At 33.0% G+C, this 13,999-nt stretch overlaps 1 protein-coding gene across 2 annotated transcripts in view; it reads left to right on the plus strand.

The window, feature by feature from the left end:
* The window catches only part of Ca-alpha1D (Ca[2+]-channel protein alpha[[1]] subunit D), a 275,473-nt gene extending 261,794 nt beyond the window's left edge, over nt 1–13,679 (plus strand). For both annotated transcript variants that reach the window (XM_085816586.1, XM_085816587.1), the window contains exons 45-46: nt 4,506–5,099; nt 11,220–13,679. In XM_085816586.1, the coding sequence (XP_085672712.1) occupies nt 4,506–4,838 (333 nt within the window). In that variant the 3' untranslated portion in view covers nt 4,839–5,099; nt 11,220–13,679. The remainder of the gene's footprint in view (nt 1–4,505; nt 5,100–11,219) is intronic.
* Nucleotides 13,680–13,999: the final 320 nt, after the last annotated feature.

Consider the following 13,999-nt stretch of genomic DNA (forward strand, 5'->3'; position numbering starts at 1 on the left):
GCATAGCTTTAGAATTTCCGATACAGTCTCGTGCGCTGGAGATAATTTTTTTTCGCTGTGCAGTGTTGCCATTGCTCGTTTTGAAATCGTTGAGTTTGTTAATCAAAAATTTGTTAAGTCTTGCAAAATATGAAATCGGTAATAAAACAAATTCCAAATTAGGGCTTCCAGATGCCCATATTCGGTGGAGATTATGTACCGCTGTTTTATCCCAGTGCGAGAAATGTGCATACATTTATGCAGATTCTTTGTTGAACATATAACAATATTATATTTTCTTCTCCGTAATTCAGTCGCGAATAAACGCACTTGAGACTTGAAATAAGAACTTAAGAACAGGAGAACCTAAAACACACAATACATTCAAAATGAGAAAGGAAAATAATAGAAGTTAAAAACTTACTTAATTATACAGTACGTTCTAAATGAGAAAACAAAATAACAGTAATAAAAAACTTAATTATTCATTATTTAATTTATTTAACTATAATACAAGGCTCTAATATTTGGTGGCAACAATTTGAAAAGTGAAACGCCACAAACTGCTAAAACAAAATTAATAGGCTTTCGGCCCAAATATTATATACAGTAAGACCCCGCTTAACGCTGTTTCGGTTTAGAGCTCTTTTATTTCAACCCGGGGATTCCACGAAATCGCTCGCAGCATACGGGGATTCCCCGAAATATTATGCAGCGATAGGTTTCAAATACATATCCGAAAGAGTGTACTTGTATTTCTTGTTTGGTGCGGTATTGTACAGACATATTTTGAAGGGGTAAATGTGGAAGATGTCGAAGAAATAATTCAAGAAGCAGCGGCTAGTCTTTCTAATGATGAGCTCAAGGAATGAACTGAACAAGAAGAAAACAAAAATGTTGATAGCAGTGATTCAGAAGAAGAGTAAAAAGAACTTTCGATGGCGTTTGTAAAAAGGAGTTTGTCTACCATAACTGAAATAATGGATCAATTCATTGAAAATGATCCGAATTTTGATAGGAGCTCAAAAGTAAGGCGTGGTGTTAGAGATGCTTTATCCGTTTATGAAGAACTTTTAAGAGAACAACGCAAAAGAAAAAGGCAAACAACATTAGATGCTTTTGTCACAAAAAGGCAGAACACTGAAAACTCGGAAGGCTAACTAAATATGACTGACTGAGAATTTTATTTGTTTTTTTTTAAGAATATTCGTTTTGTTATTTATATTTTGTTTTTATTTTTGCAAGAAATAATAATGTGGTATTAATTTGGGCTTTAAGAAATAAATGTTTGGTTTTATTTTTATTAAAAAAACATACTTTTTAAATTTAATACCTAACGAATTTCCTAGCCATCTTCCCCTAACCCCAATATTTACATGTAAAGATAGCCTCGTTTAGCGCTGTTTCGCATTACGCTCTACTTTGATGGAACGTATCCCCCGCGTTAAGCGGGGTCTTACTGTACTATAATAAATTCAGTACTTTAAAACTTACAATTTCGTTTGAAAATAAAAGCATAATAAGTATTTTGCAATGAAAGAACACTATATTGACACAGTGCAGTTACAGTTGTTTCTCGCATATGCGCAAATCGGTAACCGATTTTTCTCGCTAATGCTGAAATACGTCAAATGAACGTTCTTGCCAAGACCGCTGCAAAACACACGTACCAAAATTTCTATTTACCCAAATGATCAAAAGTACACATACGTTTTTCCAATTACACCTTTTCGTTTATAACTTAATATAGGTACTTACGTATTACCCGTCTACCATTAGCAGAAATTTCGATGATGGTCGCTATTCTCCAGTTGTTACTAATTCTAAAGGAGTTGGTCATCCATAATTGAACTAAATCGCGTTCTTTGGCCAAGGCGGTATATCGCGTAAGTACCTTAATATATTCCAAGTTGAAGAATTTCTTATTATTTCTTCATGTAATATAATTCTTCATTACGCTGTGAAAAACTATACATTTTTTTTTTTTTTATTTTATAGAACTGTATTCCGTAAATGCTTTACATTTAAGAAGTAGTTCATGACTTTTTAATCACATAGTTCTTTAACTAAGCAGAATTAGTGAACTAATCATTTAAAGCCGCAAAAACGGTATTCTAACATTGAATGTACTATTCAAATATCATTTCTTTTAATCAATGCTTCTGCACTCTGCCTGCATGTAAAGTTTGCACGTATAATATAAAATATAATGATCCGAAGCTGTTGATAGTAACCACGGAAATATTGCTTATAATAAATTTGTTAAATTGTTATTAACGAATTTAAAATAACTAACGGAAAATGCTGCAGTATTTTCTGCAGTCTATGGCTTACAGAAGTAAAACAGTGAAATAATTATTTGCACTGAGATAAAGAGGAGAAACTGATGTAAAGATGTTACTGAATACTAAAGAGGTGTTTTATGTATTCATGTTTCTAAGCTTTGTTTTTTTTTTTTTTTTTTTTTTTTTTTCCTTTATTTTATAAAGGCAGACATTATGGTTTCATATTGTTGCTTACCTACGGGTTCGTAATGGATTGAATGCACAAAGAACCGACGATAGCTTTTTTTTTGGGGGGGGGAGAAAAGAAACACTTTACAGTTCAGAAACGTTCCACAAAAGTAATCGTACAGCTCTTCTTAGTATAACGGAGTATAGTTACTACTTCAGACTACTTAGAATGTTAACCATAACGCAATTCAAAGTGCACCTAAAGAGCGAAACTCGCACGGAGATCTTCTGTTTTTCGATATTACTGGAAGGCACGTATTGTTAAAGTTACATTTAAGGGCCGGACACTGTTACAGAGAGATATAAGGATTGATTACAGTTATTAAATTATTGTATCAATTACAGTTATACAGAAACTAAACGAAATTGGCGATAAAATTAGTTACCAAAACCATCACCAGCTTGGCGATATCTCGCCAATTTAACGAGATAGCCATTCACCTCAATGCTAAATAGATTTGCTCCTGTAATCTTATTTTTGCGGCATATCTTCGCTTTTCTTAAAGCCGTTTTATGTTGTATTAGACAAAGTTCATAACACTATAAAGAAAGTTATGAAATTTAATTGTTCTAGACGAAGAAATTAAGTAAAAATACACTGTTGACCATTAAAAGTGCTGCACTGTTAATGAAGCGCAAAATAAACCTAAGCTTTACATGAAAAGCGCTCGGAAAACTGAGTTTATTCTGTCCTTTTTTTTTCCCTGTGCTTGTGTTTGTATGTGCATGTTGGAGGCATGATGTTATGCTTCATACGAGAAGAAGAAACCCATACCAGCACGTCCCAGAATTCGATCATGGGCGCATTTAGACGACTGGGACTGCGGATTATCGTATCTCGGAAATATTCCTGGCATCTTCGGAAATACTGCTGATCGAAATTGATTCACTGTTATGAGAGTTTTCAATCAATTGATCAGTATTGGCCACACAGAGCGGCGTGTGACTTCTCAGGGGCTTACATTCACGAATGCCCGAAAGGATAGACATCTAATCATCATCGTTGTTAGAAACAGTGCAAATATATCGTGCTTTGGGTCTGGAAATTTGGTGTATTATAGTACACTAAGTATCCGCGCATGATCTGCAGTGTGTGTATGCTACGCCTCGGATTGCCAGCTAAGCAACTATTTCTCCCGGTTCCATTGGTGCTACAGCACAGTAATCAGCTCCTAAGAATGGTGCGCTTGCTTTGACCTTGTCTTTTCTGCCGAGTCTTGTTTTAGCTCATATCATCATGACGGCCATATGGGAGTGACTATAACAGACGAATGTTAGAAGCTTGTGTTCTTCATTGACATTTCGGCTTGGCAACATTGAGTATATACCCCATTCACCTCTAGTCCACATATTACTTTGACCAGCCACCCTTACAATACTTAAGTTTTAATGCCAGTGTCTATGCCATAACTTCAGAGCCTCCATTTAGTTCCACCTTTTAATGGGGCAGTGCCATACAATGCGCTGGCCACATTCTTCTACGTTTTCTTCAACATATACACTCCTTTCTTGCCCGACGTGCTCTCCAAATCTGTAACCAAATGTATTGTTGAGAGAGACTGGCAGGACAATACCTGCCAACAAATACGCCAGATGAATAGTGGCGCAGGACTGAAACTACATTGACAGCAACATCCATCAAATCAACAAATGCTATCTAAATTCTGTTTAACTTTACGCACAGCCGTAAAATAGTTGTTGTTTTTTTAACAAGCGTTGATACTCGGGATACTGAATTTTGCATGTCTGTATCTGAAAATGTAATCATTTTACCATTGTTAACTGCTTTTCTTCATGACGTATCAGTATCAATGGCCAGCAATATAATATTGATCTCAGTGTTTTGATTAATCGACTTTTTCCTACATTTCTTTGAAATGTTGAAAATTTATTAACGGTAATTTATCTTATTCTATTTTTAAAAGTTGTCGATATGCTTTATGGTGTTAACCTCTTTACATAAATAAATAATTAATAAATAAGTTGATTATTTGCCTGCATGTGATTTTTTAGGTTCTTCAAGAGCAAGGTTTGGGCAAATATTGTGATCCAGAGTTTGTGAAAGCTACTCAGAGGGAGCTCGCGGAAGCCATTAATATGACTCCAGAGGAGTTGGACAGGGCGGCCCATAGACTCCTTCAAGCCGAGAGTCGCAGTAGCAACCCTTATCTTTACCAGCCAATCAGTTCCGAAGAGGACAGCCCATACCATGTGCCAAAAACTGGCCTTCGATCAAATGAAGGCTTTCTCTTGAGCTTACAAGAAGATAACAGACCTCATAGTCAACAAAACTACCATACGGAGAGTGTCTGGGACAATAAGCATTTTGGAGACACTAGGTTATAGCATTTTAATTGAATTTGTACATTAAATGGACAGTTCTTTCATACCCGTCCTGTTCCGTGTGCATACCAAGCGATGCTCTTTGAGCATCCTCATTATAGGGAATGAGGGCCGAAGTTATGGACTGTCTTCGTATCCAGTGCCTTCTACAACCTCTTATTAAGGGAACAGACCAGAAACCTGTTCAGTCCCTTATCTGTATATTTATGACTTGGATCCTCTTTTTCAACACATTTAATTAAATATTGCCTGAAAGGAAAGATGGTAAGTTTTGCTTTCATCTTTGTAGTTATTTTGATAATTAATCATTTAAGAATATGAACTCCTAAGATAATTCTTTAGGTCATCTCAGAAAAGAATTTCTGAAGCTTGTATCTGCCTTAGTTTATTATCTTTCAAAAATCTGTGATCTTAGGGACGAGAAAATTATTATGATTTTTTATTCTGTAAAAAATGAAATTCGGAAGGAATGGAAATGTGTAACTTTTAAGTGTTCATATTTGTAAACCAGAAATTAAATGTAATTATTAGACAAGTCTTAACCATTGTACTTTAGAATTGTAATAAGTGCCAGAGCTTTGATTTACACTTACTGAGCTATTTATTATCATCGTCTTGCTCCAAAGAGATGATGGTTTAATAGAAACGTACTGATCGCATTTAAGTGTAATAAGGATTATCTGTTAAATGACACAAATTAGCCTTGCTATCATTTCTGTTATTCATTGTAGTTGTAGCATACAGATGAGAGCAGACATCAAGTTTAACGTTTTTCCATTAGCCGAAGTTCACAGTTAAATTGGTTAAATACGAGTAGTTCGAAATGTAAGCATTATTTAATCATTTGTCATTTTTAGTGAAATTAATATCGTTTAAATATATTAAAATTTTAATAATACATAAGCATTTTATAAAATGCAAAATTCTTTCAAAAGAAAAAAAAGTAACTTACATAGTGAAGGTCATTAGTTACAGCTAATATTTATTTGTCAGATACTAAGGTTTATGAAAGTTGAATAATTTACATCACAAAGAAATACTGTTAATTTCGAATATACCTAGCACATAAACAATGCACTATATAATGCATAGATACAAATGCTGTAGCCTCCGTAACATAACCATCTTAAGAAGCTTACAAGGAAAGTTCAGCTCCAAAACCAAACAGACACTGAAAATAATCTAACTAGTGAAATTAATGTCTTACTAATTAAATGCTGTCAACTCGTAATCAATAATAGCACAGACAAAGAAACTTAACCGTGGACGAGCAATTCTTTCTAATCCTAAAATGGAAGCAGCAAAAAGCAATTCTTTTTAAGATGCAGTTAAGAATAACACTCTCTTGGCCGTGTAATTAAAACTTGCATATCTTTCTGGATTTGGAGGAAATCTGGCACGACCGAAAGCAAGAATAACAGGCAGCATAGCAACTAAAAATTAACTTATACCAAATCACAATAAATGTCTCAATGTAGGATTATTTTCAGAATGGTTCGTCTAATTGCAAGTAAATATATTTTTTGAAATTTAAAGTTTTCTCTTTACTTAAGAAGCATACCAACAGTATGAAAACAGCCGTATCCGAAATCATCTCGCCTTCACCCTAACGTGTTGTTTGTCAATAAACGTTTGTTGAATTTGTAGCAATGTCAACAGCTAGTTAGATGGTCTTACTACAAAGCAGTTCAAATACTGAAAAGTATGGCATAGGTGCATTTTTGCGATAGCGGTAAGTTCTTCAATTCCCATAAAACAGATCTACGATCGAATCCCAAGGTTGTTTACAATCTTCAGGGACATAGGGAACTTGTAACATTGCACTTCCCCTCTGTGCTAACAGATGGCGACACAGTCACATAGCAGCAACAAATCGCCAAGTGAATGTAGCTCCGGGACTCATATTTCACGAGTGCACATCAACGTAGCCACTGAGGGAGGGGTTTCGAAAATGGACCAGTGAGCTTCTATTGCTCTTATGACGCTAAATCTTCCTGCATGTGAGCGTTGTTTACGTTTCAATTTGCATTTGTTTCAAAGTTATAAATGTATGGCGTAATAGTAGAAAATCTCGTAGTGCTTTCGTTTTATGAGTTTAATTAATCGCTGATATTTTCACTTTTGCGATTTTTATCATGCATTAATAGTTGGATTGATGTTCACGGCATATTATCGCTCTTTACATCGAGAAAATGACTGAAGGTACAATGAGCCTCGAGTATTATACATTTACTAACGCCTGTGGATTAAGAGAATTCAAGTGCATATTTTTTTTTTTTTTTAAATTCAGCTGAGAAGGACTGGAAGTGTTACGATGAATCTAGTGTTTTCTTATTTCAGTGCTTGTATTCTTCTGATTTTTAAAGTGTAAGATTCAGAATACATATTGTGTATAACCTGATTATATTCATTGTTAACATTAAAAGTTATATGTCAATAAATTGAATATATTCGTTGTGAATAAGATAAATTCATTCTGTTGAGTATTTCTTGTGTAGACAATATATTTAACAGTGAGCAGTTATTGAATGTGAAATTTAACACACTAAATGTATACAAATGCAAATTAGTAAAGTTCACTTTGAATAAAATTCTACATTGGCTATTATTACAGAACATCTTTTTCATATAGACTGCAATAAAAAGTGCTGACTTCTATTTACATATATAATTGGTGTAAATATTTTTCTCATATGCGCAGTTTTATGTAAAGAATAGCATTTGGGCTCAGATGTTAATTACATATTTCTTTCTTCATCTTATTTACCGTTTGTTAAGTAATATTTCACATGGATATTTTTTCGGAGTGTCCAACATGGATTTTTATTTATTTCAAATGCTTTCAATCAGGTAGTGAAATCTTCACAATTGCTTATATTTGATCTAACTTGGGAATGAAAATTTTCAGAAGAAATCGACGATGCTTTAATTAATTTGTACAGAAAATTGCATGGCAAAATATTTTCAACCATCTTGCTTAAATCTTAAAGCATGTGAAGGGTCATGTGACATGGCAGAAATATTACTGGATGTCCACTGGTCCATCCTAGACGCCGCTCCCTCGGTGGCTACACAGATGTGCACTTGTGAAATTATGCCTCCGGGACCATAATAAAGGTCAAAATCGAGCATTGTCACTGTGATGGAATCATGCTAGAACATGATTGTCACTGTGTGAGATCAAAAACTTGATATCATTCTGTATGGGAATTTTATTAAACACTTAGGAACTGAGAGGCAAACCTTAAATTGTTATTTTGGATGATGTATAACAAACCATCCTCTATTTAAAAACTTGCAACATGTAGTCACTTGAATTATTTTCATAATCCTGAATTCAGCTATCAATATCGATGATGTTATTTTGTAAAAGGCAGCAATCGATGCAGGCAGCGTCTTTGCCTGGAATCTAACCCAGGTCGAACTACCAGCATTCAGTGACATTACCACTCGGTCGCAGGTGGGTCTGGAATGGAAAGAGAGGCAGTTGCATTTTTAGTATTTTTTAACTGTAATATTCCCCCATCAGAAATTATGGACACAGTTGTAAAATTCTAAAGTTTAACAGTTCTCCTTCACAGTTGTACTGCAGTCTCAGTGATCTTATTACTAGTAGCCTCCAGAAAGCCTTAATCGCTTTAAAATGTCTATATGAAGACCCAGAGTGATCCCGAGATGATGTTGATTCTTCTTCACCAGCCCTTATAAAGCTCTTACTATCATTCAATTTAGTATTTACTCAAGAGAAAGTTGCAGATTTGCAACAGTTTTTAAGTTGGCTAGCTCAGGGATTCTTTTGCTTTATGTTGTCCTTTCTTTCGTTATTTATTTATTTAGCACTGCGTAAGATGTTTCTCTCAAAAAACGAATATGTATAATGCATACTGGAAGTTTTTCTTACAAGGCTGTTTTTCTGGAGTTTCATCTTTAGGGCTGTGTTTCACATCTTAATTTATACTAATGGGCTAAAATTTTCATATAGTTTGTGTGGCAGTTTATCATACAATAATAATCGCTGCCGAAAAAATTAAGTTTTATCTTATCAATTGTTTTTTTTTTACGAACTTCGATGATAATCATTTTTGGTAATTTAGTTCTCAACATGCATTTGATCTTTTTTAACATATATTGCTTTACTTTAGAAACTAACGGTAAGTTTTCAAGACACAGAAGGCGCCTCTTAATGTGGTCACGTCTGTCCACAACTATTTTCATATTAACCGAAGGATAACATTAAATGATAAGAAAAAAATATATTTCAAATTAGCTATAGAATTTAGCTAATTTACTATAAGTAGAAACATATAAATACGTACTTTTACGGCATTTTAACTATAAAGAAAAGTCGTTACTAGTGGCTATTTGCAAGCGTTATGCAAAGGTTCGTTTATGATACCTGTGTAAAGTTTCTGGAAATTATTTAACTGATGCTATATTCCTAATCTTTGATACTTAGAGGGCGTACTTTATACCAGGGTTTCTTATACTTTTTGGTGTTAGGACCCCCTAATATTTACGAAACTTTTGAGGGACCCCACAAGCATTTCGCAAATCCGACACACACGTGAGTGAAACTATCAGTTTCTTTACTTGTACTATGCTGTTTTAGGTCATTGACTTTAATTTTTTAAGTAAAATGAACGTTTCTATTATCAAAAAAAAAAAAAAAAATGCGTCGAAACGTTTTCGTTTTTCTTTGTCTGTATTGTCTTCTCTTTATCTATTTTCAGATATATTATGTAAAAATGTTTGGTTATTATAAAACTGTCATAATAAGTTAAAGAAATATCAGAATTGCTAAATTTTTGGCGACCCCCTACTGCAAGTCCCGCGGCCCACAGCTTAACCAGTTAACTGTGATTGACGAGTATACTCGTCATGGTGAAGTGGCACGATTTTGTGCATTGAGGAGTATACTCGTCATGCGTATAAAGCAGTGTAAGCAACGCGCACAGAAAAAAAGAAAAATAATAACAATGAAACCGGAGCTAGTGACTGATTATAATAAAAAATGGGTGGAGTGGATATGGAATTATGATAGCGTACTCGACAGCAAGAAAACGACTCAAAACTACTACAAAAGGATATATCTCCATTTCTTAGACATTATGTGTTTGAATGCATTCATATTATATAAAAAAATAATGGAACATTATAGTGTATCAACTTTTTGCTCAAATTTATTGAAGACACTTTTGCGACGTATCCAGTTGAAAGAAATAAATCTACACAAACTCGGCCATTTAGACCTAATATAAGCCAATTAGGCGGGAATCATGTTCCGGATTATATACCCGGAACATCGAAAAAATACAACCCTACGCGAAGGTGTTCGCATTGCTACAAACGTAAGATCAGGAAGGAATCGCGTTACTGGTGTTCGATTTGCAAAGTCCCATTGTGTATAGTACCCTGTTTCGCTGAATATCACTCCACAGCAGGAATTTAAATTCTTACTTTTATATGTATAATATTTAATTTATTGCCTTTTTAGTTTAATATGTATGTAATGTGTGCTTATGTTAACCAAACAAGTAAATATTAGTAATAAAATTTTCAGTTTTATAAAATAAACCCGTCTTTTTCATCCAATATCTTACCAGCGCAACTTACTCTGTGATTGACGAATATACTCGTCATGGCTCGATTCTGTCCATACAAAACGGTGCGCACTCTTAAACGAGGGCGCCACAGTTAACTGGTTAAGAAACTCTGCCTTATGCCAACATTTATACAGAATTCACCGATTTTATCTTTATGTTCTTTAGAAATTTTATTACATATGTGCTTAGATTTGTTTCAAAAAGCTATTGGCAAATATCTTCTGTTTGAACAAAAGAGACTTGTATCTGAAAGCTCTCAAAATCCGCAGTTATTCAAAATCTGCGCCGAACTAAACAAAATTGCCTAATTTTTAAATGTTTGACTACAATAAAAACCAAGCTATTTGGTTAATTAATTTCTTACTTGATAACATTTTTCAATCACCTTGGTAAATCTTTAAATTTATTTTGACCTTATTTGGAGAATTTACTTCGGTCTGGAGAGTTCATTCTTAAATATTTTAATAACATTAACCGAATTGTTGATCACAGTAAGCGATGTATTTTCTGTGTTTTCGTATACATATGGGTGGGACTTCGGTTATACAATAACATCATTCGGATAATGTTATCGAATCATCATTGGAATGGCACATACAGTAGACGCCACGATCACATTAAGCGGCGTCTACTGTATGTGCCATTCCATTGATAAAATGCCAGTCAACAATAATGTACTAAACTTTTTTAGCTTCAAAATGTACTTAAATTTTTGATTGGAAGAATTCATGTGCTGTGAATTAACTTTAACTTGTTAACTTTTTTAACTTTTCTTTTACAGGTGTTGGGAAATGCAATCCATTTATTCCTGCGGAATCTAAAGATTTCGGCCCCTAACTACCCCGAAATTTCCGTTTCAAGTTGTGAAGTTACTGATAGCTCTCCTTCCCATTAGAAAATGCTTTTCTTATGTAGAGTTTTGTTTGATCATATTGTGAAGAATGTGTTTCTCATTTTTCATTTGCTTTTAAATATATTTTACACAGATTTTAAAGCTGCAAGAACTGTTATTGGCTTCCAAAATTATTTCACGATTTTCTGATACTGAAATTTCGCATTGAAACTTAATCAGCTCCAAATCAACTGTGAAGCTATACTTTTGAATGTATGTATGTGTGTGAATTATGTAATAATTCATGTATGTGCATATACATATGTATGTATAATATACATGTATGTATAATATACATGTATAATATACATGTATAATATACATGTATGTGCATATACATATGTATACATAGATTTGCATGTAACTTTATCACACACGCATGTCAATATCTAAAAGCATATGATATGCAAAATATTCGCATTTTTTAATCGAATTGCTAATGATTGAGTCCAGTTATAAAACTTACCCTCGCTTTGGAAACCAAAATGCCAGTTTTTATTCATTTTTATATGTCTTTTTACTTATTACCTCATTTCTAAGTGGAACTTATTATAGTGTTTCTCCAGCAAGGATCTTTGCAATCATTTTGTCGTCATTCTTTTTTAAAGTCATTTGCAGTGAATCAGTTTTAATTATTATACATTATCGGCTTGGAGAAATCGGAGCTAATTACAAAAATAAAATTTTCACTAGATTTTCAAATAAAAGTTTCATGCTGTTTGAATATTTTATAGTTCTACACGTGCTTTGTTCTGTCAAATTGCTTTCATTTCTTCGCCTTAAATATATACAGCAGTTTTAAAAAAATTCAAAAGCATGAACTTACACATCTCTGATAAAACAGGATTTCCCTTCAAACATTCATCTGTGATAGAATTGAAAATGCTCAAGGTTTGCAGTAAGGTTGAAAATAATTGAAAAACTGTACTGTCTACCTTATCTTTCCTGTTTCACCATGCCAAAGATATGATAGCTTCAAAATCATCTAAAAATTCGTCTACTCAAAACGCTCAATATTTGTTTAGGTAGTTTTTTAACAGTAATCTCTATCCCACATAATTGTCATTTATTAGTAAAACTGCGAAAACTATCGTAATTATTTAAAGAGATAAGAACATTATCTCCTTAAACAATTCTCCCTAGAAAAATATTTTGTCAGGAAAAGTAGATTTTTGTAAGTTCCTTATACACGATTAAACTCGATCAATATTTCCTGTTGAAATTTTAGAGAACTGTTGCAGTTTAACATATTTTTATCTATTTTAATTGCCTTAAAGTTATATATTACAAATTTTTCTCTCGCCATTTTTAATAAACTCCGTGTATCCATCAATTCTACAATTGAATAAAATAAGAAATTATATTATGTATTTTCAGATTTCTTAAAATTCACAGAAGACAGATCCTGTGATCTATCTAAGAGAACAAATTTTGAATCATCAGAAGAGTCAATCAAATTTTCTAGAACTGTTGGTAGATTTGTTAGGAGTGGTTGAACAAAGACATATGTTGTACTCTTGAAATTTTAATTTACATATATTTTTATTAGTTCTTCCTTTGTTGCGCTGGATGGTCCGCCCGTTTTACTGTGTTCGAACAGAAGTTTCCAAGCAGCGAAAATCTTGTTGAAATGAATGTGCCTAACCATGCCTATTTATATAATAATTCATGTATATTCCGTTGTTGCATGTAATATTAGAAAAATATGTTAAAATTAAGAATTGTCTCTTGTATATGCGTTATTTGTTGACCAGTTTAGATCTTTGTCATGACTTTAGAAAACTTAAAATTTCGGCCCCTTATTTCTCACATTTCCTGTTATTATTCGCTTTCCGAGTTAACAGTATGATTTTTGTTGTGTATTTCCTATTTCATTTCTATCATTCATTTCTGTTTGTGAGAATCTCTTAAATTTTTATGTGAAAAAAAATTATGAAATTTTTAAACTTTCAATTTAGTAGTATTTTAATGAATTAATGTTTTAAATAGAATGCTTTATTTTTATCTGTTCATATTGAATATAAATAGAAGATAGTTTTTTAAAAAAATGAAAAGATCTTTTTTGGTAAGTTTTTAATTGCTTTAGGATTCATAAAATTGTATTCAAATTTATAGTTGTAGCTTAACGAAGACTTTTTTATGTTCTTAACTAACACCAGAATAAAATAAACCAAAGATTTAATTTTTGTGAAAGATTTAATCTCATAAGGTTTCTTTTATTTCACAGTAAATTAACGTTTGCAGTGCAAACTGAATTCTGTGCATATGTATTATTATGGTCTTTATTTGAATCATGTATGTAAAGGAAACTTGTCTTCATATCTATTAAATATATTTCAGAAACTCTTATTTGCTTACTTTCTTTTCAATTTGTTTTCAGTTTTACATTTAAAGGTAACCTTCGTATGACACGGTCGTCAAGTTTCTAAAAAGATGAAGCGTTATGTGAACTTGTGTTATGCGAACCAAAGAACTAAATAGGGCTATTTCCTTTTCGTAACAATTAAAAGAAAGATTTACAGGTATTCAAAAGTAGACGGAATGATATGCATGTGAGCATTCCATAGTTACGTGTTATGCCATGTATAAGGTCTTGTTAGCTTAGTATTTCCCGCGTTTATTTGGCAGACCGAAGACTATGGCACTCTGATTTGCTTATGTTCCTACTC

The sequence above is a fragment of the Stegodyphus dumicola genome, chromosome 5 (assembly GCF_044657685.1).
Source record: "Stegodyphus dumicola isolate Sdum_Otavi_A_Nest chromosome 5, ASM4465768v1".
NCBI classification, from domain to species: Eukaryota; Metazoa; Arthropoda; class Arachnida; order Araneae; family Eresidae; genus Stegodyphus; species Stegodyphus dumicola.